Source organism: Anser anser, assembly GCF_964211835.1.
Source record: "Anser anser genome assembly, chromosome: 1".
NCBI lineage: Eukaryota > Metazoa > Chordata > Aves > Anseriformes > Anatidae > Anser > Anser anser.
The window spans coordinates 62,378,622-62,404,065 of NC_139720.1; the positions used below are offsets into that span (position 1 = coordinate 62,378,622).

The following is a 25,444-nucleotide window of genomic DNA, read 5'->3' on the forward strand; positions in this document are numbered from 1 at the left end:
GTGCAGAAGTTCAAGCAAGTCTTTCTAGTGGACATTTTGCTTTGTTGTGGACATTTTAGTTTGCTAGTCTTTTGACTCTCATAACCATGTAGAGCTGTTTATTTCTGTGTGTTTTTGTTTTTGTTTGTTTTTCTCAGCATCTAGGAAACCCCTCCACCAACAAGGCTTTTTTTCCATTTACTTTTCTTTTTCGTTATCTCCAGTAGTTGCTTCCAGTACTTGCAGGTGCATAAAATACATGAACAAACATTTAATTGCTCTTTCCACTCAGCTTAGCTTCAAAGAGAAATGTTTAAGCATCATCAGCTTTGGTAAGACTTGAGACTTTCTATAAATCAAAGACCTGCAAGCTTGCAGTCATTCCAACAAAGCATTATTAATTTTTTAATTTAATTTCTCCATTTTGTAGATAATTTGGCAAACATATTTTAAAGTTTTTTTTTTTTCCTTCCCCCTGTAAATTTAAAAGCAGATTAAATATTAGGATAAAGTAACTGGCTTGTAAAAACTCAAATGCAGAGTTTTTCAACCTTTCTTTGCTGTGGATCCCTAAAAACTGTCTATGGGACTGGCAGACCCTTCAGATATGTCATGTGTATGCTCTGCTGTATAATTTAGATGCTTGGTTTTTATAGTCATTTTGGAAAGCAAGTAGTCCACAGACCACCTTCTGCCAGTCAGGGTTGAAGATTGTGGCTAGAGTAGAAAAAGGGTCAGTTCTGTACATTTCTAGGAAAGTTATGTTACTGTCACTTTTTTGTATTAGATTTGATCTTTACTGGATTGTACAAAGCTGTTACAAGGAAATTGTTGTTTTATAGAGAAAACAATGCATTTCTGAATGATAATCTATATAGACTTCACGCTCACTTGAGAGCTTAGCTTTTTGAGTGATTAAAATAGAAGTTATTATTGATTTCTATGAAACTAGTGTGAAGTTAAGAATAAGAGCTTGTTTTCTTATCATTTTTGTATTGCTGATCCTTAATAGCTCAGAAGAATCCAGCTGTGTAAAAAGAACACCCTTCTAGTCTGGGTCTGGTTTTAACTTCTCAATGTGTAAAACAGTAATTACTTTAAATTTCTGGTTCTATGAATTTCACAATCTTCTACAGTAATAAAGAGCTGGAAATGTTCTGGAAGCTAATGATAGGCCAAGTTAGGTTTAATAACTGTCAAGAAATTTGATGATGTCACCTTCTGCTGCAGTTTCTTTATCATTATAATCTCAGCAAGGTTTGAGTGAGGCAGTATTTGAGGAGGTCATCCTTAAGAGTTCCCTTGAGCAAATCTAGCAGGAAGTGGTGTTGCACACTAAGATTCATACTCAGGGGGATTGACAGAAAAGCCCTAACATCTAATATATTTATTAGCTGCCTCTAACCAGAAAGAAATACCCAGTACTACAATGTGGATGGTATATTAATTCCACGTTCTGTGTCTTAGAATGAAATGGATAGTTGTAGGCACTGTCTGACTGAAGTTTCTGGAAGGTCCTGATCCCTTCAGATCATCAGCTATCTTATGTGTCTTTTGAAAGAGCTAACGATTTTATCAGCCCTAACTGTGTTACATGTTGGAGTTATAGTAGGTAAATCCCAACAGAATTTCCCATGTGCTTAAATGCATGATTCCTTATTTATTATTATACACTGTTCAGATGCATGCTTAGCCTCCTATTTTTTAACCCATTTTAAGATGTATTATCATAAATAATACTTTGCTCTCACACGGTGTATTTAATTCATATACCTCAAATTGGCAGCATTTTATTCATGGACGTGACAACTCCTTTGTGTGGTACTCATACTTTAAAGCAGTTTTCAATAATTCTGCTCCCTCCAGTGACACGCCTTACACCCTCACTGAAGAATTCCCTGGAGATGGTGATAGCTTCAAAGAAGCCACACGGTTTTATCAGTATTCACTGGGGCTTAGTTTGTACGATTTCAGCAGTTGCAACTATGATCAGGGAAGGGTCAAATCAAGTGTGCAGTATGACTGTTAAAATCTGGAAGATGTTTATGGTATCACAGTCTCACTAACGATTATTTATCTAACTTGCTAAATATCCTGAGCATTGTCTGGTACCAGGAGTATCATCCTCATTTTAAGGAGTACTTAAAAGGAGGATGCCCCATTTTGCCCATTCTTGGCCGTTTTTGCAGGTGATCAGGCATGTCTCCTGGGATAATGCACTCCTGAAGGATCCCCTCACTGTCTCATTTCAGCTCTTAATTTAGGTACTGCAAGCTGGGAGGTCATTTCCCATAAAACTTCTATTGTCTGTGGAGGGTGATGCACAACAGGAGCTATTGCAGGAGTTCCCAGTTGCTTTCCCTGAAGGATTACTTCTCTTCTGGCTATCCAGGCAGCTCTGTGAGACCAGCTTCCTCTAGGTATCTCAGAGCATCTGAAGTTACTGAGTACAAATACTTCACTCCTTTGTTATCTTCCCAATGTTTAATGACTGGTTTTGCAGTGCTAAGTTGTAATGCTGCCAACACATACGCAGAACCAGGGAGCAACTGTGGCTCTGTAGGTTAATTCTATGAATAGGAAACAAAAATGTTTATTACAACTCTGTGACCTTAAAATTTATTTTTAGAATAGGAAATAAAAATAGCTGTTTCCAATAGAAACAGTGTGTGCTAACATGGAAATAGCATGAACGAGACATACCACAGGAAATATATTATTATGTGGATGTGCTGGTAGGTGATTTTTGTTTCTCAAGCTGCACTAGTTTGCAGAATTACCAGAATTCAATTAGCAGCCTTTTTAACCTGGCTTTTTTTTTTTTCCTGTTAGTGCATTATTCACTTGTAACGGTTCAATATTTAATTTATGAGTCAAATGTATGTTTCGTTATGTTTTTATTTTTAATGCAGCACCTTTTGTAAGTTGGCCCAGAGAGGTGGTTAGAACCAGGTATCAAAATTCACCCCAAGTTGCTGCTCTCTAGCAGCTGTTACCCACATAATCTGAATTTCTGTCTGTCCATATCCTATCAGGTAAGGTGTCTCTGTCAAGATCCATCACCCCACTCAGTGATTTACATTTGCTGGCTGTTTCAGCAGAGTGGTTGGTGAAGCTGAAGAGATGGGATAGAGGCTGTCTGTAGGGGTGTACTGGTACAGAGGGTTGAACTTTGCTGAGAAGGCAGCCCAGGGTGTGTAGCACTACGACAGGTTGAGTGATTCCTAGTTATATAGACAGAACACTTGAGTCTCCAGTCTTGTCAAGCTGACACATTTCATCACCAATAAATCTGCTTGCTAAATAAATGAAAAAGTTAATAAAACATTTCTATTAGTCATGACAAACGCTTGTCTCAGGAAAAGCTGAGAAAAAAAAAAAGACTTGATTTAAATATTTATTAAATCAAGTAATTTTTGAGACTTTCTTAAGACCTGAAGGTACGTTATGATATAAAACAATTGCATAATTCATGTTATATATTACATGAGTGGTGCAGTGTTGCTCAGAAGAAATAAAACCATTCTTATTTTAATGTTTCTAATTTTAAGGTAGCCTGGCATTGCATGTTAACAATGTTTTTGTCCAATTTCTCATTCAACTCTCTTGTCAATACCATCTGCTTGCTTGTTTTAACCACTTCTTTTACAATCAGGTGATTTTTGCTATCTTCACCCTCCTCCTGAATATGCCCAGCAGTCCCATCTGAATTTATTGGGGTTAGTGTTCTGAAAAACCTTTCCCCATTTCTAGTTCAATAGCTTCCAAGTCTTCCAGTGTTGTGGCTTATTTTGCAGTAGTCTAATCTACTTGTTATGCCTGTTGGTTTTGTTGCTCTGTAATGTATTCATTTATGCAATAGGCTCTACTCTAACAAAGCACTTAAAATTAAGTTTGAAGGTAGGCTTGGTGACAAGAATGTGATTAGCTCAAAGCTAAGTACCTGCCTAAATGCTTTGCTGGATTGGATGCTTAGAAAATATAGGAAAAGATTGGTTTCATTTTATTGCATGTGTTTTAGAGCTGTTTTATCCTAATATCACCAGACCAACCTCTGATTATGAGTACTCAATGTAGAAGATTGTTAGGCTTTTGTTTTGACTTCATAATTTTCTAGATCTCATTCCTGTCTTTTCTGAGCTCTAACCTTAACTAGCAGCTCTGGTTTGCATGAAAAAGTGCATCTTTGTCTCTTAACAAGTAGTTTCAGGGCAACTGTGTCTTAAAATACTGGATATAGATAGCAATGAAAAGCTGATGTCACCAATTCATTTGACTTCTACACATGTGAGGAGAGCAGAATAATTATACAATCCTAGACTGCAGCAGCCCACCCAATAACAGTATCTCTGAGATCCGATCTGTGTTTAAGGTGGAAAAAGATGAAATGAATGGTGCAAGGGCCACATTCTGCTCTTGTATTAATTTGTGCAGAGCCAGTATTAGAAATGCTGGGAAAGAAAAAAAAAAAAAGCTAAAAAAAAAAAAAAAGCTGTATCCCACTGAAAATGAAATCTGAGGAAAAGATGTTTATGTATTTTTCCAGTTCATTATCTTACCTGCTGATGTTTGTGTTTTTCCATTCCTAAAAGCAGTGTGCCCTAGCCCCCAACAGATGCCAGGGGATTTACAGGACTTAGTTTAACTTATGATCACTGTAAAACAGCCCAAAATCCAATGTTACAAGAATAACCTGTGATTGCAGCTCCTGCTTTCCTGAATCAGAAATTAGCTGGACTGGGTTTTTTCTTTTCCCATTGCTGTGAAACCAGGGCATTAGGCATTGCTGAGGCCACTGAAAGCCACACACAACTCCAGGTATTTTCAAAGAAGGACATTTGTTGAGTCGTCTTTGCATACCCTTCTTCTGCAGTGTTTAGCTTGGATGTGGTGTCACTTATGGAGCTGTAACAAGCTCCTCATGAAATTCACACTGTGCAGTTCCTGTGTGTTATTTTTCAGGGGCAAGTCTATACCATGGCTTTCTTTCCCCCTTGTTCCTCCCTACTTGAGTTTTTGGCACCTTTATCAAGGATGATACTTGAGCAAATGCTTCACTTGATTGCGCTGCCTAGACTTGAGGGTAGAAATGGAGTTAGGCACACTTGAAAAGTTATGAACTGAGGCAAATGTTTAAAGCTTTCTTTGCACCTTCTTCTTTGCATCAGCAAACCAAATAACTGCTTTCCCAGAAAGACTAGTCATAATTGTTTTTACTATAAATATTATGATAGCAAGAAGGAGAAAAAAAGGTGGTTACTTGCTTTCTACCAGTAGCGTTACTACCTGAGTGCAGCCTATACCCAGAGCAATACAGAGTCCCAGGCTCTTGCCCAACTTCTTTCTCCTGGACTTGGGACAAACAGGTATTGGCAGTGAGTAGACCTGGGCTCTATTCACAGCTCTGCCCTGCCTTGCTGTGAGCCCTTGTTTACTTTTCCTCTCTTTGTCTCTCTTTCCTTCTGCGTCCCTTTACATTACAAAGGGTGGGGGCTGACTCCCGTTCTGTGTTTGACCCTGCCTACCCAGCTGGTGGGACTTGCTGTCAGGTGGCACATCAACGTGTTCTTGTAATACAAATAAATATTAAGAAAGCTCTATTTTGCCCCTCAGTCATCTGTGACTTGGGACTCTGTATTTGACACTGACTGACCACTTCACCATCACTATGAATGGACTTTCAGGTTCCTCGTGTTTGACATGGATGTCCTCAATTAAGGCTCAGGTGCCAGGGCCGCGGGCCCACCCTGTGAACACTGTTGAAAATTCCCTAAAGTGCTTCAAGGCAATAATTCAGACAGAAGCATGAAGTTCCAGGGCAGCATTGGAAACACTGCCTTGATAACCATATAGCATTGGGCAACATGGGCAATCTTCCTTCTGCCTTCCCCACGTGTCAGTCCACGGTCCTCTTCAATTTTGGTAGTATATGAGTGCACAAGTGGATTGAGGCATTTGTCTTAATCCAGACATACTGTGAGCTATGTTCTCAGCTGTGAAGCTATATGCAGAATACTTTCTGCCTAACATTAGTTTTCTGTTTGTCTTTTACAGCACTTTTACAGGCAGTCATAGCTGGTGATCTGCTGAAGGTAAGCACAGAGCACTGAGTGTACATGTTTTCACAGCTATTTGCAGGTCTGATATACTGTAAATTATGTCACACCTCTGCTCAGAACATAAATAGACTGCTGTAGGGACTGCTGGCAAATGCCATTTTACAGCCTTTCCAGGAAACCTTGAATATTAGGGGAACACATCAGTCAGGTGAGGTGTGAAATTCGAGTGAATAGGATCTGGTGTTAGGCAGCACCTTTCAGCCTAGGATCCATAGTGCACTGTATGGAGCAATGTGTCAGTTACTAACAGGGAAATTACTCTACTAGCAGAGGCAGCACTGAACCGGGTAGATCTGGTGCAGCCTTACACAGTAAATGATATTTTATTGTAGTGATATTGGTGGCCAAGTCACTAGAGTTGTTAGAGGCATCTTAACTTCTTCCTACGTAGTGACAGGATCAGGTAGAGTGAAACTCAGTTTAGTGTCTTATGGTCTGATGGACATCTCAAAATGGATAGTATCTTGGTACTGTCAGTTTTTGGTACCCTGCTTTGGGAGGAAAAGGCACCCGTGTTAAAAAGTTTTGTTCCCAAAGTCTGACATTTATTCAGGCTGTGTTTTTCAGTAGCCAAGTCAGGGTTTGCAAACGTGCTCCAGAATTTGGATGAAGGCTGTGATTAATGATTGCAATATTATCTGGGAAAAGCCAGCTTGGAGCCATTTGTAAAAATGACAGCGCTGTTAGGCCAACTCTTTGCCTGCAGGTGCACCTTCCATACCTCCTCCTCGGCTGTGGTGGCTGCAGAACCTAGGGAGCATTCCTCAAGCAAGCAGTCATAAAAATATTGTCCGGTTTCTGCTTCTTGAAAGCTTTTTGCCCACGTTTGCTTTGACAGGGAAATTTCTTGCCTTCATTCACATGTTTTACATCATAAATATTGCCCCACGGTGACAAGCTGCTCCCTCTTTTCTGCATTAATCTGTACTGGAAGCCCCCCCAGAGTCTGCAGCAATTCTGAGAGCTAACCAGTGGGTGTTCCCTGTCCCTTCTTACCCTGGATAGTGTTTCCCCCTCAGAGGGCCCTGGACAAGGTAGAGTGTGTGAGAAGGGAGATCTGGGGCAGCTCAACTCCAGCTCCCTGTGGATTTCTGAGTTTTCTGGTTTATTCAGAAAGTGTTTGCCTTGGGTATGCCTCCCTTAGTGAGGAAAAAAAATGGAATTTTCAGCAGATGAACCAACATTTCCTATCAAATATGTATATTTTTAAATATCCCAACAACTTCACTGAGCATGGGTTTGTAAGCATTGCTAGCAAGCAGTAACTCACTGCTTGTAGAGCAGCAGTGCCTCATTATTCAGGAAATATGACCTGGTCTTATTAACCCATATAGTTGTCAATACTTCCAGTTTCAGATATTTTTCATTGAGGCCTAAAAGCTGACTTGAAAGTAATATTATATTTCATCGCATTGCATTGCATTGTTGTACTGATTTCCTACAAAAATGAAAAAATTATTTGCCTGCATATTTATTTTTCTGCTTCTCCTTCCTTGTCATATTTTTCTCTCTGTGTGTGCATTTTTTTTGTTTGTTTGTTTATTTGTTTTTTCAAGTTCATCGAATGCTGTAAAAAAGGAGCCAATTTGTTAATCCAAGGACCCGACCATGGCTCCTTGCTGCACCATGCTGCCAAGACTGGGCACGGCGAGATTGTGAAATATATCCTGGAGCATGGTGAGTCACAGTGGGCAAACCCACAGAGAGCTGTACTTCAGCCAAGTGTCAGTAGGTAAAATTGCACAGCACAGCATGGCTGGGAGTGCCCGCACTCCTTGTGGTCACCCTCAGCCAAATGCCCATCTGCAGCATGTGTGAGCAAGAGGCTTGGAATGTATTAGCAATGGCAGCGATGACTCCAGATAAAGGGAAACTAGAGTAATTATGCTTTTTGAGGAGAATAGGTATTTGCACAGTTGCATCAGTTGTAAGGCTGTGAAGACCCAGGGTGATGCTCTAGCTTGATCTCTGGCATGGGACTCCTCTGAACTAATTTGTTTTTCAATTAGAGCATCTGTTGTAGAAAGCATCTAATCTCTATTAAAACATTTACAGCGATGGAGAGCCCCTGCTATCATTGATATTATTTCAGTATTTAATAATACTCTGCTTAGGAAACCGTGCATTTGACTAAATTTGACTTGTTTCCTCTCCAACCTTCCAATATTATGTCTCGGTTAAATTCAAGATTCGTAACAAAAATTATGATCTCTATTTTAAGTATATATATTTGTAGTCTATGATCTTGCCATGTTCCTTTTTACCTTTGGACTCTTTATTTTTGTCAGTAATGGGATTGCAGGCATGCTTATAAGGGCTATACAACAATTTGTGTGTGTGCATATGTTTGAGGCAGTAGTACACCCCGTAGAGTCTCTGCCTGTTGGAACTGCAGTAATCTTGTTCAGTGGTTGCTGGAAAATGATACAGATACAGACAATAACAGTGTTACTGCTCTGAATGCAGAGCTACAGTCCAGTGATCATCCTCTTGTTCTGCAGGATATGATTCTGAGTCCTTTAAACATTCTTGTAAGTATTCTCTCATCCCTCTCCAAAATATCAATGGCTATTTTGACTTTTGGGTGTCACAATCAGATATATTAATTCATCAGAAGTCTTAGCACTAAACACAGAGACCGTCTCTGACAAATGGAATGTGTTAGCTAATGCTTGAAAGTTACCACAGAAACTGTACAGAGAGGAGAAAAAAACCACTCCTCATAGTAAAGGAAGAGGCAATAATCCATCTGTTAATATTTGTTTTAATTGGGGTGGGATTTAGCTTCAGTTTGACTCCTAACATTTAGGTGCTTACATACAGGTGTCACGTAGTCTATAGGTCTAAGTTCCCATACTGTCAAGAGAGATCTAGTTCATTTGTCCTTGTATGATAGAGGTACTAGCGAAGACCTATCTTCTTTCAGTGTCAGATGGAAATGAGAAGAGCTTCTTTAACAGAGCACTCTTCTAGTCTGAGTAGCTAAAGGGAGATCCTAGGCAAAGTAGACACTGGAGCCCAGCAAGTGACCCAGATTACAGCTACCTGTGTGCTTCATTCATTTAGCTAAACATAACTGTCTAACGTAATTTGCCCCTGAACATCCAGGACATCTGCATGGGTCTGCAAGGTAACATACAAGGCCTGTCGAAGGCACATATCCTTCTGGACTGGTAGCTGGAGGCCAGGAAAACATCCCTGTCATTGCAAATGCAAACCGAGGCTTGCCGTTCAAGAGATCAAATGGCACAAAACAACAACAACAACAACAAAGTGTGTGCAACTGAACTATGTCCCAGACATTTGGCTGAGGGGGATCTGAATTGCCCTTTTTTATGTGTAGATACCTCCATAAGAGTAGATATGTGTAGTTGGCCTTATATCTAAATATTAGCTGTTTTTCTCGCAAGTTGTAAGAAGTCTTAATATTACTAACTAGTATTACTAACTCTACCTCTTAACTCCTCTGGATTATCCCATTAGTCACAGTTCATATATGTGCCTCTAAGTTCAGTAAATAGGTGTAATTACACATACATTGTTTTACTGTTTCTGGTTTCTTCTCTCAGTGCACACGACCTGTGACACTTCACTGTCGTGGATGCCTCTCCGGGATTTTTTTTAGGTTCACATGCCTTAGTTTACAAACTGACCCAGTTACCATTCCTTTGGTGAAGGTTTAGAATGAGATCATTTAAGCTGGTAAGGATGTGAGTAGGATATCCATGGGAATTTTTGAAGTGAATAGAGAAATGTGAGGGATTTTGGACTGCTAGACAAAGACAGACCAGAAGGTTGAGCAAATGTCAGCTCAGTTCCTCTCTCCCCCCTCTATCCCCAGGGATGGCAGGAAGCTTTTGCGGCTTTCCAGACATATGTCTTCTGGGCTTCTCCAAATGCATTGTTTGTTTAACATACTCTAGGGATCAGAGAGTGCATGGGACAATACTCTAATAGAGGCCTTCTCTCTTCCCCTACCAAGCAATTAATGAAACTCATTTCTACCCTGGGTACTTCTCAGTCACAAATGAGCTCTCTTGCTGAATCATCATCATCATAATATCCTTGTTTTTCTGTTGCGTTCTCTGGCACCTGGCATCTTCTCAACATTAATTAGTGTATGAGACCCAATCCAGCGCTACTAATATCCGAGTCTTTCCCTTTATCTAGCTTCTCATTTCTGCTGATACCCACCCCTGATAAAAATGGATCTTACTCTTGTTCTGGCAATTACCTCTGCCCACTCGTACTTCCCCCATAGTTTGTCTGCTTTCCATACATGGCTGGAGATTATTAACATTAATGGGAGTTCCACAGCAAAATACCCTCCAGCACACAGCACAGAAAATCTATTATTAATCACAGGGAAAACCTTCTGAATATATTTTAAAGTAACAAAAGCAGCAAGACAAAACCCACCATACCAAGAGTTTTAACTACCTAGTGCGAAGCTACTGGCATGAATTAAATGTGGTAAAGGGGTGGGAAATTCTCTCCCCCCCCTTCCCCAACAAACACACCACATCCATAAGACTGGGTTTATGAAGGAGGAAAAATGGTGTTGTGATGTTGAGGCTGTCCTTTTTGGTGATGGCTTTACGCCTTCTGCAAACATGCAGGGGAATTAATACAAGAGGTTATTCTGTGATCTCGATCAGAATGATTTCAGATGTTAAAGGGGAGGAAAATAACCCTTCGCAAGTTAGAAAAAAGCAGAGATGAGTCACACAGACCGCTGTGCAGTGTTGCCAGATACTTATCAGAGGACTAGCACAAGCCTGGAATAGAAGCTGAAGCACCGATGTAGTAGGTGGTGGAATGACAGCTGCTTACTGCTGCAGGAATGGTCATGCTGGTTGCTGTTCCTGCAAAACAGTTTCTCTTTATCCTTTGTGTACAAAGGGCAGAAACACAGACCTAAATGTTGTTCAAGAGGGCCTTCATAAATCAGGGGTCCTTTGCTTGTATTGGGAAGGTCACCTTTTAAGATCTGTCTGTAGCTAGGCTAAGAAACACTTAGCAAGAAACTGAGGGCCAAACTCAGTAGGTATCAGAACCACATCTGCTTATGGCTGCAGTCAGCAACTGTCTCACAACCCAATGCTTACACATTATAAAAGAGTTAACTATTTACTTGCTTAACACAATCAGAAGGAGGGAAGGCTTAAGAAGCTCAGTTAGAAAAACGATCTCCTAAATCAACATCTGTATTTGGAATCAAACTTGGCTTGGAATCTTCATCTGCCAGTTCTGAACTATTTATAATTTATAACCATTATTCAAGACAAACAATCCAAGGTTTATCTTCTCCTTCTTTTCTCTTCTTCTCTAGAGGCTCAAAAGACAAGCAAGAATTCTCTATTAGTTTTAAACAGAATAGAGGAAAGTTAATTACAGTTGCTTAGGATTTTGTGTTGGAAACTTCTAGTGGAATAGTCAGTTAGTAGAGCATCTCATCCTGAACATTTCTGTGACCTCAGATCTCAATGTCCTTGCTCCACTGGACAGCATCCTCCAGTAAGCAAGAAGATGCTTTTGTTACTTTTTTGTTATGACTGGAAAGCAAATTCTTCTGTGACAGAGATGTATGTCAGGGACAAAATTTGGATAGCCATCAGAAAGTAACACTGTAGGAGAGTGAGTATGCCTGACATTCACTACTATCTCTAGATTTTCAGAGTGTTTTATGGTGGGAGGACATTTGTGAGGGGCCTAAGTAGAAAACAGCTCCGTTTTCCTAGAAGGCACAAGGTATAAAATAGTCTATTTTACTTTCTAAATTTACCAAATTTGAGGTTAACATGGGTGAGAGACTGTTCAAATGGAAGCTATGATCCCATAATCAGACTACACTCCATGTTACAGTGGAAATTCAAAGCCAAAAGACACTAGTAGTACAAAACAGACACTATTAATCTTCACATCAGGTAAAAATGAGGAGTGCAGAGTTGGGGGAAGACGTGAAATAGTTCTGCCTTTTCATATTACTGCTATTTTAAAAATATTCCCTCTTCGACTGTAAGGAACCAAATACATTTTTGTCCCACAGATAAAAACCTTAATCAAATTATTGACCAAAGAGGTTTTTGACAGATAAACACCCAGAAATGCTGCTAATGGAAGACATTGCTGTTTAAAGTAAATTCACTTCTTCCTCGGTTCTACCATGGAGGGACTGACAGGACAAGGGACTGGCAGGGGTTAATAGCTGTGGGTCTCCTGGGGGTAGCTGTAACCACCTCCATTAGAGAGAGCAGGGTGTGCTGCAGGCCTGGAGGCCTTTTGTACCGCATGGTGCTGTATATTTTGGAAATGCCTCAGAAATATGGTCATTTTGCCTCTCTTTTATGTTGTAGTGAGCTCAGCTAAAGGGCAGCTGCTTTTGAGCGTCTCCTTCCCTTCCCTCCTCCCATCCCCAGCTTAGGCTTCTCTGCCTCCTGAGAAACTGGAGAGGGGCTTTGGTGGAGTGAAAGAGGGCAGAAGGAGAGAAGGAAGAAAGTTAATAATTCTACACAGACAGTCTATCGGAGATGTTAAGGAATGAAAGTGATCTCAGCTGGGCTTCCCCTCAGTGCGTCATGCTTTTCAGCTCCTTTCATGCGAACTTCTCCCCCCGCGTCCCCATCCTGCCATTCTTTAGTCCCCAAGTCTCTCTCTTTCTCTCTCTTTTTTTTTTTTTTCTCCCTCCACCTCTCCACACATTTCTATCTTTTGTTTTTATTTCCCCCCCTGCTGTTTTCCTTGATAGAAATCTCACTCATGCATTTCCCTTCCGGATTTCTATGGGGTTATTTTGTCCTCTCTCTCTCTGCGCCTTGGTCCCCTTTTCTTTCTTTGCCTCTTGTCCTAGAGTAAAACAGCCGCCTCCCTGCTGGGTCAGGATGACAGTGCCGTTAGCTTTCCCAGTGCCAGCCCTTCCCACATCTGTGCAGCTTTTGTCCCAGGGCAGAGGGGGATTTGGAATGGTCGGTTGGCAGCGCCAGGGAGACTGATGTAAAAATGAGGTCCAAAAGAGAGGGGAAAGGGAATTAGGAGGAGGGCGTGAGATGGTTTAAGAGAAGCACAAGCGAAAATAAAATAAAGAAGTGCGGGGCACAGATCAGACTGTGTGTGAGTTGGAACCATCTAATTTCAGAGATAGAGCAGAGGGAATGAAATGAACGAATTCTGGATGTTGCTGCAAATTGAGTAACCCAAATATCTAGTCCTTAAGTATGTCTGGGATGGAACTGGGTTGCTCCCATGAGATGCTTTATTTGGAACAGTTTGCTGGAGAGCCCTCTTTTTACGTGGCACCTGCTTGGGTTTGTACTCACGGACAGCCCACTCAGTCCTCAGCACTCGGTTCCTCTGACCTAGTGTTGCTGTTTCTTCCTGTTCCTGACCAGTTTTCCTTTATCCTTGGTTTTCCCTCTCACCAGACCTACTCTGCTCCAGCTCTTCTGTCCTCTCAGATCATGTTCTTCTAACTTATCTCCCACTCTACGCCTAATGTTTTAACCCTTTTTTTCTGTTTTCCTCCACTTACCAGGGTAAGTACCTCTATGTCCAATGCAGCCAGTCCAGACACCGTGCTCCACCATTGCATCACAACCTTCATTGTCCCATCTGTGAACAGAAATAGACTATTATTAACTTAACACTGCAGGTCATTCCTTGTTACCCACCTCTGGGATGTGGTGTTGTAGTAAGCCATGGGGAATCACATTTATTTTTGAACAATGTGATTTTCTTTAGAATGCACTGTGTTTTAAAAAAGGAGAGAGACTAATGAGCTTGGAGAACTGCCATAGTAGGCATGCAGGTGCACTGTGCCCTGGGGACTAAGCATGCTAGTTTTTTTGACCACCTCTTTCACAGAATGGTGGAGTATGAAGGTAAGGAGCTATCTGCAGTTCCAGGAGCCATGGCAGCCAGCTCACCCGACAATACTGCCTGTATATGTTGTAAAAGGAGTGAGAGAGAGACAGACAGCACTGATCCACTTCAACACATGTTCAGCGAAATAAGTGAAGAGAAGTTGTGTGTAGGCCTTTGTAAGTAAATAGTGTGAAATTCCTCAGTTTCAGGTGAGATTTGCTGTAAGCTCGAGGACCCTTGTGTTTGAAAGTCAAAGTGTGATGAAGAGAAATATTCATGAACAGGAAGTAAAATTCCTATAAAGTTTCACTGTTCCCCTTGCTAACTGCCCCATACCATCTGGCGGTATGCTCCAGAGCAGTGGAGAGGAGAATAATAACACAAGCTGCAAAGGGAAAAGTACTTCTTGTTTCAAATGCAATTCAGATCCTAGCTTTTCCATATCACTGTGATTCAATGATGGAATTTACTGCTATAAACATCTGCCTGAAGTGAATATCAAGAACAAAAGGACATTAATGTAAATTAATTATTTTGTCCAACTTAACAAAAATCTTTTCTATTTTTCTTAATCTTACTTTCCTGATCATTGCTGACCAGTAGAGTACAGGATTTGCATATCAATATAAAGACCGCTGGGAATATTCCACCCTGATCTACATTCTGTATAGTGCTATTAAATGAAGTAGCGCAGGGATGTCATTCACGACAGAATTTGGCTAATTTCAACTTCCTAATGACATTTTCTGTCTAATGCTAACAATAGATTTTAACTTGTTATATATCAGGGTTTCCAGTATATCAGCATTTTCAATGCGCTGTACTTATGTGAACCACTTAATTGAGCAAGGTGAAGAGTGAGAAAATAAAATCCATGAATATTCATTCCCAGTATAATTTAGAGGCTGCTTCTCTCTGACGCTGAAACTCCAGCAGTGACTGTGCATTCAGAATTTTGCTAGTGCAAGGGCTTGTGCAAACATTACCTTGAAGTTTAGCATATTTGTGCTAACTGAGCTTTCAGTTGGTTTCTTTTACAGATTTGCACTGAATATTTTCTCCTGATAGTCGTGCTCCTAAAGTTATGCAAACAAATGCTACCTGACATACTTGACTGTCTTTTGCAGGTCCATCTGAATTGCTGGACATGGCAGACAGCGAAACGTAAGTACAATCTACCCTACCTCCTCACAATACATGTGTTACAGTAGCAGACCTCTCTCATTTTTCATAATGGCACATCTCTTCAAAAACAAACAATCCATCATAACCCCCCCAAACGCAAACAACAGCAGCAACACATGTGGCTTTCTGGCCTAAAACAAATGTTTCTTGAGCTCCAAAAAGGTTTTCCTCTCTATTGCTTCCCATTCCTCATTAGTCTTTCTAGAGAGATACAAGTCCCGCATTGTGCTTCAGTGTTTCCAGAATCTAGTAGCTGAGGGACCAACATGAAGAATTAATTCCAAAGTCAAGACGTAACTTTTCTTGCTCAGTGCCTTTTCTTTAGTCCCTTTTTGGTTCATCCAGAATGCTCTGCCTTAGCTGTCCTAAATGGCCACAGCTTGTGCAAAGATTTCTCTCAAGTACTTAGAACCTCAGTCATCTCTGATATTACTTAAAAAGCCTTTACTTTCCAATTCCCAACTGTTCAATATCTTGTTGTACAATCATGATATCACAAAGACTATGGGAGGGATCCATGAATAATCCTGGAAAGCATATGGAATATGTGGGAAACAAAACAGCCTTTCTCATAGGGGTTTAACCTGTAATTCCCCATCTCACAGTTGTCCTTAGCTACTGAAGAATGCCAGTAAGGTTCTGCACAGGGTCTGTGGGTGGACACATCACAGGGGTGATGGAGTCTAGATGGACTGCCTGCTTCTCCTCATGCAGTTGTAATAGCACAGACACTGAAATAAAGTTCAAGTGAAAGCTGTGAGGTCTTCCCTTTACAAAGGTTCCTCTACTCCTAACTCTTGAAAAGGGAAGGTTCGAGCCGTATCTGCCAGCATGAATTTGTCTTTTGATCCTCAGTGTGAAATCAGGTAGCACCCCATTCTCTCATGCAGCAGAGGGAGATTCATTGCAATGTTGCCTATTAATATTTCAACTTGCCCTGTCAAGGATTGAGACTGAAATTCCTTTCTGGTCAGGTATGTGCAAGATCTGCCCTACTAAAGGCAATTCTTGTCATTTGTTATCTTAGGGGATATATAACAGCTGTTCTTGTTTGACACTAGTCTTATGGACACCTCTTTCAGCCCACGCAAAGCATACCTCCTCTTCTTTCTAGTCAAAGCTTAACCTTGTTAGCACAGTCAGTCTCAGAATCCTGTTACATGTAGCTCCGGCCTGAGTTGAGGAGCTTTGCAATAAATCTGCACCCAATACACAGCCTTCTGTTTTGAATAACGTGTTCAAGCTTCACCAGTAGCTTACTAGTCCAATGGTAGAGAATAAAACCACAAAACTCCTCTCATATATCCATGAGAGCCAGGTGTCAGAACCGGGGCAGCAAAAGTAGCTGTCATGGCTTTGATGGGCATGATTTTTCTAGTATGCCTCCAAGAAAGAGGCTCAGGTAAGAAATAGTAGGAAGAAAAAAAATGCTGTTACAGTTTAGCCTACTGTGAAATAAGGTCTCTGATTTGCCTTTGCAGCAGTTAACAGAACTGCCGGTTGGATGGGAATGTGATGTTCAGCCCTCTGAATACAAAAAATCTGCATGTTTCTTTCCTACTCTTCGGAAGTTCTCCATCTGCAATTTGCACATTACAAGCTTTCTTACTGAATCAGAGGATGTAGATGCTAAGGGAGAGAGGGTACAAGTCCACCTCTGCCGGCAAAATGCAACTTTGCAGAAATACATCATCTATTCACTGCACTTCATACTTCATAAATGTACATTGGTGTGATGCATCTCACTGCTGGTTTCTGTACTTTGGTCTAGGGGTGAGACGGCGTTACATAAGGCGGCCTGCCAACGCCATCGTGCCATCTGCCAGCTCCTGGTGGATGCGGGAGCCTCGCTGAGAAAGACGGACTCCAAGGTAACCCATCCCAGTCGACCAGTTATAAAACACTGCAGCCAAGCGAGACTGATCAGCATCCGTCCCTGCTGTGTGCATGATTGAGGCTTCCTTGTGTGTGCCAAGAGCAGCTCTTTTTTACGCAAGCTATTTTTATTTAGAAAACTGTATTGATTGAAACAAGTACAAGAGACTTCAGTTCAGTCCCCAACATGGGTCATCTTCACTATAGTGAGAGCCTGGCCTCAAACTATTCAGTGCGTTGGGTGTGAATGAGGCATCTCCATGGCACAGCAGCATCCTTCTCCTGTGTGGTCAAAAGAGAGGCCTGTGGGCAGGGACCACCTGGGGGAGTCTTGGTTTTTGATTGCATAGTGTCTGTGAGGCTTGATTGTTGTGGCTGACTTGCTTTGTGAGGATGGCTAACCATCTTCTACTGCCCTCACTTGCCCCCGTGTTCATTAATGCAAAGCTAACCACAACCCTCTCTCCATGTATGCTTAGCAGAGGAAGATGTCTGGGGAAAAAATAAATCCTAGGAATAGCCTGTCAATACAACAATCTGATCACTTGGGAACATGGTACAGAAGCTGCCCCTCTGGCATTTCTAAACATAAGAGACCTGTGAGCAGTATCTGAGAGTTGGTTGGATGTCTGGGTTCTAGAGTGATTCTGTGATTCTCTGAGTAAGAAGCAGTTTCACTGCAACAAGACAAAAAATTCCATGTTATGCTGTATGGAGTAGCCTATAAACCAGAGAGAGATCATCACTTTTTCATATGAGAGTACTATACATTGTAAAAGATAATTTCTGCAACATCTGAAATCCAGATAAGTGGCTTCTGACTTGTTAATTTTCATCTATACAGAAATCCAGGAAGCAAGAATGGTTTTGTGGAGATAAATTAATGTGTTTTCAATATTTTTGATGGTTTATGATCAAGACTATCCAATTCTACAGTAATCTTAAGGTAGCTGAGATAACAGAATAGCAAAATGATGCACTGAAAAATGAAAAAATTTGACATGAGACAGAATGAACCACATTGAGCTCATCTCTAATGTTAGGAATCTCACTCTCCACATCCTTAGTAAAATTGTGTGTAGTCTGTGAAGTATGCTTTTCAAGTGTTATCTACAGTACCATGCATTATATTCATTCACAGAGGGACTGTAGCCCTTGAATGAAAACTCAGATCCTTTCAGCATGTGAGTCCTTCTGTGTGATGTATCAAATAGCATGTCCTTACAGAGCTGAATTATTTGTCCTAAACCACACAAAGATTTTGAAAATCTTCAGAATCTCATGACTTCCGCAGAAAAACTTGACATCAATTTATTGGACACCTTATTTATTGGATAAATAAGTAAATTCTCCAGATGTCCTTCTGTACTTCCTGTAGTAATTTCTCTGGGTTGCACTTTCATCTGTTCTAAATATCTTGGCACAAGACTTTTTCTTCATGTTTCTTTGTTTTAGGGTAAGACCCCTCGTGACAGGGCTCAGCAAGCTGGTGACCCAGACCTGGCCTCCTACCTGGAGAGTCGACAGAACTACCAAATGGTTCCCCATGAGGATCTGGAGACAGCAGTCTGATGTCTGAAAACGGCAAAGAGGATCCTTGGAAATAGCAAGGCTGCACCTGAGCACTTGGGCATCGTGTGAGGAAGAAGCTGATGGAATCAATGCGTCTCTTGCTCTTGTGGAAAATATCTGAGGACATGCCACCAGTTTCTAAGGGCTACTGAGTCTTGCCACGGAACAGTTAGGTTCCATAAGTTAGCCCATGATGGATGAGGTGGGACACTCAAAGGTCTGTGGAATCCATGGGCCACGGAAATTTACCTTTATTGCTTCCAGCAAGTAGCATGAACTTCTCCCATGTTCATCTGTACAATTTATTAAAAAAAACAAGAAAAAAAAAAAGAGAAGTTGGTGTGGGGGAACCAAGCTAACTGGGACATTAAAACACCAAGCCAGGCCCTCCTTCATCCCTACATTTTCCTGCATACCTTTAATTCTCCCATTCATCTCACTTGTCATCAGTTAAATAATACCTGTTATCTCTGTGTTTTCACAAATGGTCAGGCAGTAGCAAAAATTTTGAGGAGCTCTGGATGCCCTTACGAAAAAACATTTTTACCTGCTGTGTTCCCTCTCTCACTGTCCCATCAGAAGCTGCTTCCTCAGTGTTCAATCACTGGGGAGTTTTCTCACTGTTGGAGAGAATTCTGCCTATTGCCTTGTTTTCTAGGGTGTGGGACACAGTTAAATTTACAGCAGTAACAAAATCTAACCTCCTCATTGTTGCTGGGTATGTGGTTATGGTATCCTCATGAGACAGGCGTTTGAATGGAAAGGAGTTATAAGGGATATAAAGCATTGTATGACAGAGCAGAAATCTACCCCTAAGGTTTCTTGCATCACCGTTGAGCTTATAACGACCAACTGGGTTTGCTCAGGTTTCAGACCTATCTAAAAGCTGATAGCTATTTTTTACTTCTGGCAAGATGGGTTTTACGATGGGGAGAGGAAACCTGGAAGGCTATCTGTCAGCCATGAACAAATGAACAGGCACTGCCCTGGTCATATTGGGAATAGGAAAACCTCCTCTGGCTGAGCCTGTAAACTACCTGATTCCCTAAGGGATGGGGAACAAAGTTTTAAAAAGAGGCTCTCCCCCCGGAGAAGGACAGGCAGCAGCTCTTTGCCTCATTACTTACTATAGACTTGGAAACTTAAACTTGCTTAGCCACTATAAAGGCCAGTTGTGTCTACTGTACTCGTCTGTTCTCTGTCTTACCTCAAAGATTATAACCACAAAAGAAGAAAAAGCAGACATACACAGACATACGCAAAATGTTCACCTTCAGGTTTTCAATCACTAAAGACAATTCAGCTGCCAGAAATAGCAGAGCTTCCACTTTGCTCAGTTCTTATGAAGATCCTCATGGCCCACTTTTGGCATAATTCTTGCAATAGATTTTTGAATTTTGCTTTGCTCTTTGTTTTGAAAGATCCAGTGGTGTTTGGTTTCACATGCATTGCTAGGGGAAGATCTCCATTAGATGGTGATCATCAGGATTACATCCAATTAGGAAACCATGGAAAAAACTCAGGTCATTATTCAGATAAGTTTTTCTTCTTCCTCAGTAGCAGTTGTAAAAATGAAATGAATGAGATTCCTTCCTTTTTCTTTTCCTCCCTCCCTCCCTCCCTTCTTTCCTTCCTGCTTCCTTTTTCTTTTCTTTTTTTTTTTTCCGTTTTCCTTTTTCCTTTTTTCTTTTTTTTCTTTTTTCATTTTTTTCATTTTTTTTTCATTTTTTTCTTTTTTCTTCTCTCTCTTTCTTCTCTCATTCTCTCTTTTTCCTTCCTCCCTCCCTCCCTCCTTTCCTTCCTCCCTTCCTCCCTCCCTTTTTCTCCTCCTTTCTTTCTTGACAAGAGAGATTGTTGTGGCAGAAAGGGAAGAGCTAAAATATATATATATATATTATTTTTTTTTTCAGTTTTCAAAAGTTCATTTGATATGAGCAAAATATTTCTTTAGTATTTCTTCCTCTGGAAGGAAACTATATATATTTGTAATCTATAGATCAATGGTGACATGAAATGTATTTTGTCTTATTTTCTATCTTTACCTTTCTTGTTTAAAAAATAAAATATGAAAGCCAAATTCCTTCCCTTGATAATAATCCAGGGGCTTGTGGCAAAGGTGTACATATTAGAACAGAATTTGGCAAATGTTAAAACATCAGAGTATAATTTTTGTGTATGTGAAACTTGCATAAGGAAGATACTCATGCTGTGGTTTCATAGTAGGCCTTGCATCATTTCCCAGCTGTGAGGAAAGACAACACTGTAATATTTCTATATATTTGACTAAAAATATGAATGATATTAGTATCAGTTGTATCTTTTTGCTGTTTTACTGGTGTGAGAAACTGAGGAAGCTTCAAAGATACCAGGGGCTGGATTCTGTCCTGTGCTGAGGCCAGATTGGGGCCTAAGCTGAGGATGCTGAGTGAGCACCTTGCAGCTCCCTCGTCCTGAAGTCCCATGAAGAAGGTGGAACAATAAAGGCTTGCTCTGATCACAGGTAGCCTCCAGAGGCCATGTGCGAATTGTTATGATGGAGCCAGGTCCGGTCCCTCGCCATCCCCAGTATTCCTTTCCTCAGTGATGCGTCCCTCTTTCCTGGGGGGAGTCTATAGCAGGGGCTGGCTCTGGAGCAGCTTTTCAGGAATGGTCAGATTTCCTGAACTCCTTGGTGCCATTCGGGCTGCTGAGAGGAGCTGGAGCACAGATGAGAGCCTGGCATGCTTTCTTCCCTGGCAGCTGGAGTGCCATGCTATGATCAGAGTGAAGTGGTCATGCCTCTGGAAAGCTTCCTGCTGTGTGTATGTGATAGGCGGCAGTTACCGTGTGATGAAAATTGAACCCCAGCACTGGAGATAGGAGAGAAGCCGGCTGTATGTAGTGCCTTTTAATATTCAAGGTGTCCCAAAGCACTGCACAAGTAATGCATAGATACTGGCAATCTATTGTATGTGTAGATAACAGAGCACGCACATTTTTTTCTGTGATGGCTCACACACAGCCAGGGATATCAGAGCGTGGTTCACTAAGGGATGGAGTTTGGGGCCAGGATACTGCAGGGTTATTTCCTACTCCTTCCCCAGTGCTACTGTATTCTCAGTTTTGGACAGCCACCACAAGTGGCTCTGCAGCAGTTAACAGTGACACATACATATTGAATCTCTTGAGCACTGGGGATTTAGCTTAGTACAGTATCATTGTGCCTACACTGTGCAGGGCCCAGATTTCAGCGTGCAGCTGGAAGCCCACTTAAATTACATGTAAAACATTTTGATTTACTAAAAGTGTCTGTGGCTGTGTCTATTTATGTGTGCATATTGCTATATATATGTATATTTATGAATATCAGTATGCATATATATAGACTCATGCACACTTTTAGAACTGTGCCATTTGAATGACAAAGTACCTAGGGATGCTCAGCTACTGAGGTCGCCGTACTGACAAAATGTCATTTTCCATTTTAATTTGTTATTAAAGGGGACCCTTTTCAGTAGAACTGAGGAGCTCCTGAATTGTTCCATTGTACTGGTTTGACTATCTCATTCCGGAGTTAAATGGAGGGAAATAAAGTATTTATAATGTTGATAAAATAAACTTACTTTTGTTATTTAATAGCATCAGTTACTTTTATTATTTCACGCTTCAATGCTAGAAATATATTTATGTGTTCCGAGGCATGATAGTGTCATACATTTCTCACTAATTATAGCATCCTTCAATAGTGTGAGGTGTGAGTCTGAATGACTCATATAAGACAGGAGTTCAAGTCAAATATTTGCACTGGCTTACAAAATGTGCCTCAGACTCCAGTGGCTCTTTCACCATTTCATATGATGGCTTGTCCATGGTTTTGCACTTTAAGATGTCTGTAGATGTTTTTACTGACACCTGTCACCCTTGCTTTTCCCCAGCAGACATGGAATTGCTCAGTCTCCACTCATGGTGCTGTAGCCTGGATTTCTGACTACATGAGATGTCCCCTGCTACGTAAGGACCGTCACATAGAAGCACCATAAGCACAAAGAAAATAGAACAAAACTAATGTTTGTTGCCATTGATCTTCCCAGTTGTATTTGCAGAGCTGAAGCTGTTGTAGATGAATATATATATATATATATATATACATTTTTTTTTTCTGGTGGTATGGAAGTGGAAGTTCTGTTTTAGCAGTATTTTTTGTCTTTTGCTCATTTTTGTCTTTTTTTTTTTTTTTAATTATTATTTTTCTGTGACAGTGACATGCATGGTAATGAAAATCACTAACACCAACCTCACCCGGAAGGTAGCTATCTTCCTTTCAGCCATCCCAGATACCTACTATGGGGTGCGTTTATGTGTTCCAGTTTGTCAAGAACATGTGGAGAAGATCTGTCTGGGCAAAAGCTATGAAATGGGCAAGGTACATTGGTATAAGGTACATTGGTAGCCTTAAGTAGCCTTAATCTTGCAGGTGTTTAATGGTACTTAAGAAATTTATGGATGTGCTGGAAACATGAATGCATTGCAATCACTCCAAGGACAATTCTGTTCTTGCATTTCATGTACTCCAAAAGGGGAGCAGTTCTCATGCAGATCCATCTGAGTGTGTAATTTTCTCTCCCCCATTTTTTGCTTCTTTTCCATCAGACTTAATATCCATGGAGGAGTACTTTGTAAGAATGGAGTTTAAATTTCTGTATAACAGCTCTTCTACCATGTTGAAAGTGACATTTCTTTCTCCGTTATATCTATTTTTTTCCATTCATCAGACATTATTTCCTCCTTTTATTTTCCTGACTGAATCTGAGCCAAAACAATATTGGGTTGTTTGCTTCCTAATTAATCTAAAGAATCAAATGTGAGTATCTTCAGTTATTTCAGCAGTCTTTAAAAGAGCTTACCATAAATGTGTGCCTTTCTGGATATTTGTGAAGCTACAAGACATAGTGTTACAGGGTTCGCTGTGGTGGTACTCATCTTTTCATTTTGCTTTCTTAGCAACAATGCAGACAACTATTTTTCTTAGTAATGGATAGCTACAGCTTTTAAATCCCAGAGCTGCCTGCCAAGATTAGTTGATTGCAATGGAGACTCAGTAATGTGCCAAAAGTGACTTGCCAGCATATTGATGAAGACCTGAATTTTATGTGGAGAATGGGCCTCGAGCTCTAACTCCCTTTGGAAGTGCCAGAGGCAGAGCATGGCTGCACTGTGGAAATGCTTCAAGAGGAGTTATAACCTGGCCCTGCACCCAGCACTCAGGGCAAACAGATTATATAGAAGGGCCAGCATGTCCCAGCATTTGCTGAGGCATTACCAATGCCAACAGACTGCATCAGCTTGGCTTAGGCTGCCCAAAAGGGGGCTAGGTACCTGGGAAGTTTCTCCCTTACTGTTCTCTTTCAAAGTTGGCTTGGGAGGGATGAGCTACCCGACAGTCAAAGCAGGGACTGTGGCTAAGTGTACTCCAAGCTGTGCCATGGGGCACCGTACTGCTCCCAGCTGCCTTGCCTGAGGCCCTCTGTAGGTACCAGAGCTCAGGTCCCCCCCTTTCTCTCCCCAGCACGTTTCCAGCACCCCTGAACAGGACGGTGCCCACAGACAGCAGCATTCTCTTGCCGCTCCTACTTGTGTGCTGGCGCAGTGCCCCCCACTTTGGCCAAGGGATTTCCTGGCCTGCCTATGGTGCCGCTACTGCAAAGGGGGAAAATTCCTCCCTCAAGGCCTCAGGCCTTGATCATGCCAGTAACTTCATTACATTTGACTTCAGTGATTAGGCAGGCTTAGAGCTGAATAACCTTACTGTGTTCAGCCATCAGAGTGCATCTTGTCTCCTGCCTTATTTATAAGGTGCCACATTCCAATCTCAGCTGCAGTTTCTTGTTTCCCAGATTTTTATTTTTTTAAAGACAATATATCCTATGCAGTACACATGTATCCAGTTACCTAGGGAGTGGGGAAGACAAGCAGCTTGTTTTAAAACTCCTCATTCTGATGGAGCACGTCTTCTTCTAAGACGTCTAAGCAGGGGGGTGCCTTGCAACAAAAGCAGGTTTTGACATAAACACATCTATAATTCTGGAAAGAATTTTATGCTTAGCCCTTTAAAAGCATTCAGTTTATGATCCTGCCTCCCTTATGTGGAGGAGATTTGGGGAATCTAAGGCAGCAGTGATTCTCTTGACACAGACATACAAAAGGTGAATACCTGCGAGAGCAAATGACAGACAATCTTCAGAAAGTGGTTTATATTATTTTGCCCTCATCTACTGGAAACGGAACTCTGATTTGGGAATACTATTTCAGAGTTCCCAAGTATGCTAACAGCTCCAGCTTTCATATACAAAGCACACAGAAGCCGTAGCAATTTGACATGCAAGAAATAAGCACTATTTGTTTTAGCAATACAGTTACTACATATGTAATTGCTTCATCTAGACCAGCCTCCTTTTGCGGGCAGAGTGTAACACCTGGCTCTTCAATTAGTCCCTGTCTAGGAGGATGCTTGATGTGTAACCTACCACTCAGCAAAGTGTGTGTGGTGCCAATCTGGTGCTCCATTATGACAAGTGCTGCAGCAATTAGCTAACTGCTAATGCATGAAACACAGCCGCAATTCATTTCTTAGCCTTACCCTTTATTTTAGTGAGAAAAATGGCCTTCTGATTCCAACTGTCTTAACGACCTTCAATTATCACTTTTTTCCCTCAAGCCTGTGGCCAAGCAAAGGGAGAAGGCAGCCCCTGTTCCTACAGGTATTCAGGAATGCGGGTCCTGTCTCGGAACTGTAGGAACCAGTTAGGTTTGTAGGTATGGAGGAGAAACTCAAGAAGGTTTTGAGCATGATTCAACAGACATGAACAATTTCTACT

The 25,444-nt window shown here is 41.2% G+C and overlaps 1 protein-coding gene across 3 annotated transcripts in view; it reads left to right on the forward strand.

Moving 5' to 3' along the window:
* Window positions 1–22,205, forward strand: part of DGKI (diacylglycerol kinase iota) — a 212,342-nt gene extending 190,137 nt beyond the window's left edge. For all 3 annotated transcript variants that reach the window (XM_083801009.1, XM_083801007.1, XM_083801008.1), the window contains 5 exons: window positions 6,034–6,071; window positions 7,655–7,775; window positions 15,086–15,122; window positions 16,915–17,014; window positions 18,474–22,205. In XM_083801009.1, the coding sequence (XP_083657135.1) occupies window positions 6,034–6,071; window positions 7,655–7,775; window positions 15,086–15,122; window positions 16,915–17,014; window positions 18,474–18,590 (413 nt within the window). In that variant the 3' untranslated portion in view covers window positions 18,591–22,205. The remainder of the gene's footprint in view (window positions 1–6,033; window positions 6,072–7,654; window positions 7,776–15,085; window positions 15,123–16,914; window positions 17,015–18,473) is intronic.
* Window positions 22,206–25,444: the final 3,239 nt, after the last annotated feature.